Source organism: Ailuropoda melanoleuca, chromosome 8 (genome assembly GCF_002007445.2).
Source record: "Ailuropoda melanoleuca isolate Jingjing chromosome 8, ASM200744v2, whole genome shotgun sequence".
NCBI lineage: Eukaryota > Metazoa > Chordata > Mammalia > Carnivora > Ursidae > Ailuropoda > Ailuropoda melanoleuca.
This window is the reverse complement of record NC_048225.1, coordinates 91,740,034-91,746,033: the sequence shown is the minus strand read 5'-3', so window position 1 is coordinate 91,746,033 and position 6,000 is coordinate 91,740,034. Positions and strand designations below refer to the sequence as shown.

General features: G+C 38.2%; 1 protein-coding gene across 7 annotated transcripts in view; it reads left to right on the top strand.

Annotated features, from left to right (window-relative positions):
* Positions 1-6,000, top strand: part of RPS6KC1 (ribosomal protein S6 kinase C1) — a 201,582-nt gene that overhangs the window by 185,094 nt on the left and 10,488 nt on the right. For all 7 annotated transcript variants that reach the window (XM_034666861.1, XM_034666859.1, XM_034666865.1 and 4 more), the window contains one exon: positions 5,084-5,166. In XM_034666861.1, coding sequence (XP_034522752.1) covers positions 5,084-5,166 — 83 coding nt within the window. The remainder of the gene's footprint in view (positions 1-5,083; positions 5,167-6,000) is intronic.

Sequence of the window (6,000 nt, the reverse complement as noted above, 5' to 3'; positions counted from 1 at the left end):
TTTTTTTTTTTTAAAGTAGGCTCCACACCCAGCGCGGAGCCCAATGTGGGGCCTGAACTCACAACCCTGAGATCAAGACCTGAGCTGAGATCAAGAGTCAGACGCTTAATTAGCTAAGCCACCCCAGCACCCCATATCATTAGTTTTTAATATAAGAATGATTGGTCCTTAAACAATGTTAAAAGACAACCAAAATCCTTCATTCTGATTATTAAAAGAAGAAAGAAAATTTTGTTTGAAAATCCTAAAGAAGAAATTCCACAAGAACTCTAGTTGTAACATTTAAATTTCCTAGCCATTAAGAGGTTCCTTTTTGTATCTTACCTAAATACAGAACTCTTTGTTGTATTTTTGAGTCATCTGTGAAAATCAGGGTCAGTTGGTCATGATGTCAGTTTCACATCCATTTTTTTCACACAATCTAATTTTATTTTGTTGTATTTATTTATTTAATTTTTTTGGATGTGTTTGAATCACGTGTACCATGATTCATGTTTGCATGTAACACCCAGTGCTCCATGCAATACAGTTTCACGTTAATTAATGAATCCCTGCTTAATATAAAATCATTTTGAAAAGCTTCAAGCTGCATTCTGATGGATCTAAAACTTGTTTAGTGTCTTTTTTCCAGATTTCCATGAAAAAAAGTTACCTTTTCAAAGTTGTTATCCTTCTTTACTGGCCCAATCAGAATAAAGACAGCATTCAGCCTAGGGGCCTTCATACTCTCAGAAGCAGTTTTTCTTAGATTAGGATCAGCAGTCTGTTTCGGCCTGAGTACCCTCAGAAGGCATAACCACTTGACATCCGAATGGAGGGAAGAAAGAGAAAGTAAGGGGAGAGGAAAAGAAGCTGGCTGTCCCTGGAAGAAGGAAGAGGAGAAGATCAAGGAAAGATGGAAAGAGAAATGGGGAGCCCAAGAAGTAGACTAACGTCAGCAGTGCTAGAGGAAAACCAACAGTGATGTTGGATGCCAGTTGGTGCCTCCTGGAGCAGATATGAATTCATGCCCAGGGAGAGGGGGAGGTCATTGGCTTTAGGGCCTACTTGGTTTTTTTGCTACCGCCTGTGTTGCCTCGCTCAGATTGGGGCCCATTCACATTTGAAGCAGTATGTTGGTCATTATCTTACCTGTTAAGGACTCTGGCAGAAAATTGTAACAGCTTTCAAAGCAGCATAAAACCAATGAACCTAGTTCTTAGACTCCTTAGTTGAGCAAGTTCACAGAAACCAGTAAAGAAATGCGCCTTGTCCGTCTCATGAAGAGCCTCTCAAACTTTTCTACCCAAGTACTTCTGACTGTAGAGGTGATATGAAATGGGTACCCTAGGGGACAAGTGAAATGTGATCCTGAAGTTTCTCCAAAGTCTTTTTATCTTATAAATCTATGCGAATTTTATATTCTGGTCCATAATACATCTGTGTTTCCTTTACTAGTAAAACAGTGTCCCACCCACTCCCACAAATATGAAAATCTTTAATGCTCAGGAAGATGAACTGTGCTTACCTGGTAGCTTCAAGGACCACCCAGCTGTCCCTTTCCCCCAGCAGTGATGCATTTCACCCAGTGCACATTCCCAGCAGCGATACGGGAGAATAGGCATAGCATATAGCCTTTGAGGGGCTGGGCTGCACTGGCGATGACACCTTGGATCTCTTACTGAATAAAACGTTGCCTTGATAAATTAGCCATTGATTATATTATATAGACTTCTCTCAGCAGCCCTCTACTCAATTCTAATAGGGAGCTTGGGGTGTGGGTCTAGTCTAGAGCTCCTCAGGGCATGTTGTTAGACCCTATAAAACCATCTCATTAATTTTCACAATTTTCTCTGAGCTGACTGGGGGTCAGATGTTCCTCTTTCTTGGACACACAAACGCAATAACATCTTTCTCCTCCGAAGGCATCCTACCTAAGTAGGTTCTCCATAGGTTGTTTGGAAATTTTAAGTAATTCATGTAAAGTGTTAACTAGTTCCTTACGTAGAGTAAGCTGTCAATAAATGTTAGCTGCTGGCTTATTGTTGCAGCTGTCATTGCAGTGCGTGCTACTGTGAGTGAAGCAGCAGTCATACATAGGGTGTGAGGTTTCATGGCTGGCCAGTCGTTTTGGTTCTTGAGCTGTGAACTGATATCTCCTTCATAAAACTAAGAAATAAATACTTATTACTGTACTTATTACTGTATGAAAAAGTACATACTGTACTTATTACTGNGGGAGAGGAAGAAGCAGGCTCACAGCAGAGGAGCCTGATGTGGGGCTCGATCCCATAACGCCGGGATCACGCCCTGAGCCGAAGGCAGACGCTTAACCGCTGTGCCACCCAGGCGCCCCTCGTTTTGGTTCTTGAGCTGTGAACTGATATCTCCTTCATAAAACTAAGAAATAAATACTTATTACTGTACTTATTACTGTATGAAAAAGTACATACTGTTACTTATTACTATATGAAAAAGAAAATAGAATAGCAAATGCTTGAGCAGAAAGATATTAAAAAAATAAAACCATTAACTATCCTAGTGGGAAAACTTGATCTTAGTTTCACATGATTTAGTGACGTGGCCAGGTAATGGAGTTCGTGGAGGAACAGGCCCTAGCATGGTGCCTGGTTTGTGCTGCTTATGTATGTTGGTTGAATGACTATGATAGGTTGAGACCCGAATATATACATGCCTGAATAAGCAAGGCATTTAAATGTTATTTAATGCTCAGTGAGAAGCCATTTCAGGATTTTGAACAGGGAAATGATGTAATCCATTGCTTGGTTTAGACGGGAAGGAAATGTGCAAGAAGTTATATTTGATGACTGGACTGTGGTCAGTGTTTTTACTTTTCTGAAGTTTCTAAGAACTTAGACCCTTCCTAAAGTTTTTAGCGCACACTTCTGAAGGTGACGGTGCCTCTCTATGGGGAGGTTGGGAAGGCGGTGGGGGCAGTGAGTTTGAATCTGGGAAGGGCAGCATAAGTACTTTGAATGAGAGCTCCCAAAGAGTTGTCCTTCAAGAGAATCACTATTCTAGGAAATCCTCGAGTATCAAAATCATAGAAGTTAGAGCTAAATTTAACTAAGAGGTCTTCAGATGTAACCCCCTTACAACCCTCTGTTACCGATAAGATCACGTGGATTCATCAGGGCCCTTCACCCAGGCCTCCTGATTTCCAGTCCCCGTTGCACTCTTTCATAGAGAATACATTTACATTGGGGGAAAGGATGGAGGCAGACTGTCAGGAAGGATTGGCCAGCATAGCTTCATCTTCCTGCTCCAGCACACCCGGATGTTTTCATGTCTTCTTGCTATCTGTTTAAAATGCACCACTTAGCCGTTCATGTAGGTTCATAAGTACAGGGATGAAAATAAACATCTCATCCCCTCAGAGGCAAATCACTAAAATATTTTATCATCTTTTCTCACCGGTATTTTTTTTAAATACATACTTCTAAAATTAGAATTCTCTTGTTTTATACCTTGTTTTTTTAAATTTAATATACCCATTTACTTATATACTTAAACTTTTTATGAGTACATCATTTAAAATGCTTATGTAGTAATAGTCCATCATACTGGTGTGTGTGTGTGTGTGTGTACACACACTGGTGCATATATATACACACACATACATATATACATATATATACAATGTATATATAATTAAATCTCTATTGTTAGGTCTCAGTTTTTCGAACAAGCTGCTACTTTATAAATGCACATGACTTCAGTAGGATTAGGAGACTTTTGGTCATTCACACGTAGTTTGAGTGGTTAAAAATCTATGTTTTCTTTTTACCACCCGGCTGAGAGCAGCTAGTTAGAGACTAGAGGTTGTGATTTGGCCCAGAGCACATCCCGGTAGGAAAGACTGGGCAGGGGCTAGTGTGGAGGGATGTAGTTCTTCACAGGCCACTTGAATTCCAGAAGAAGAGGGTAGGTGCTGGGGATATGGAAGATGATATTGAATAGGAGGAATTTCAGTATTTTCATAGGAATGGCTCTGTGTTCTTTTTCTGGTCCACCTGACCTTTGCTCCAAGGCTTAAAACTCAAGCTGTTTTCTGAGTTTTGTGGTGGTTCTATGCAGTAGATTTATGAAGTGTTGGTTAAAAGGCTGGGCACGTGAGCACCACTTCAGTTATTTCCAATTTCCGACCTTACTACTTAAAAACTTTTGCACCTGCACCCAAATATTAAGTGTGTTATGTCAGCCAAATGGAAGTGAAAGGGTAGACATTGGCAGGCTTAGTGACTAATCGAATGTCATTAGGAAAGGACAAGAAGGCATCAAACAGTAAGAGCCAAAAGCCTTAGAACTGGTAAAATGAGCAGTGTTGCTGATTTGTGGAGAAACCTGGAAGATGACACCTGAAAACTCATACTGCATTTCGGAAACTCGTGCTGGTAAAAGATAGGGCTAACACAGATAAAACTGTAATTTGTAGATACTCTAAACACCCTTATCTTAGCTAGTAGTTTCAGTTAGGGCTTAAAACACCATATCTCTCTGTACTTCTAAATATCAAAATTGGTAAGTTTGTGTTTCACATGCTCCTCCTTTAGTTGAAAACGATTATATAGGAGAGGTATGGTGTTATAAATCAGGTTTCAGTTCTGCTGATTTACTTTATGACATTGGACAGGCATTTCACCTTTCTGGCTTCTAATCTGTAATTAAAAGGATAATTACTGGTTTAAATAATTTTTGAAGTTCCTTCTGAACCTAGAGTCTTTATTTCTAAAACAAAAAACGACCCCTGAGGTAGCATTGGCTATACTTTCTTGAATTTGAAAAATTAGGCAAAATGCTGACGTAGTAGATTCATATAACTTTTAAGTGTAGCTCCTTGAAGGTGTCCCTCTATCAACTAAAGAACAAATGTCTCAGTTTAATATATGACTGCATAAAAAAAAAAAATGCAACCACAGTAGGTGACCAAAGGGGATAAGTAACTTTCAGGAATTTTGAAAGCCCAGTAGTATTTAGTATATGCTCTCTCAGCATTAAAAAGGTCACCTTGCTAATACATGTTAATTTTGAAAGTTGAATTGACCTTTGGAATTTTAATATCAACCTTTTTTGGTGTGTTTAGAGGTTGGAGCAATCACAGAAGAAACAGAAGCCTGTGATTGGTGGAGTTTGGGTGCTGTCCTCTTTGAACTTCTCACTGGCAAGGTAAGCAGTGACCTGGACATTTAATAAGTTTACCCAGATGCTACCTTGATTTCAAATTGAGAACATTTAGCCTTTGCCTTTAGTTGTTAGATCAGGGACTAAATAAGAAAACCTTCGATACAAAAAAAAAAAAAAGCAGAAAAATGCAAGTTTATCTAGATTTCAGATTTTTAAAAAAAGTATTACATTAAATAAATAATAAAATTCCATTATGTCATAATGTTAGTACGTAGATATATGACTGAACATTCTTTCTGCTCATTTTCTATGATTCAGTTTTAACAGCGTTAAATCTGTAATGTTCATGTAAGGATGTATCAGAATTCTCTGGATGTTTTAAACATCTTTCTGGAAAGCAGGAGGGAATTCTCATTTTAGAAAATTAATGTAGCTGTAAAAGGTAACATTATCTTTTTTCTCAATACTGTAAATTTTTCCTGTCCTAGCTTAAGGACAGAATTTATACTCTCTCTGATCAATAACTTTTAAGTAAGATGTTTGAGGTTAATAGACTTTAATAGAGTATTGTGCATATTGCCTCCTGGGAAGAAAACAGAGGAAATGAGCAGTCCTACTTTTTTAAGTAGTCATCTACCTTGAATACGTAGGTAATACTGAACTCTTAAGATTGCTATGGATTATTACAGATCATCTACATGTACAATTAAATCATAAAGTGCTATAAATATATTAAGTGTTATTATTAACCAATTCTAAACTTAGAAGGTTTTTAAGAACATTAAAAAATTCAGAGATACCAGGGCCCTTTTTAGTTTTTGTGTGTAATGTATGCTTTTCTATTATGAGCCATTCCCTGTATAACTGAGAGAAAAG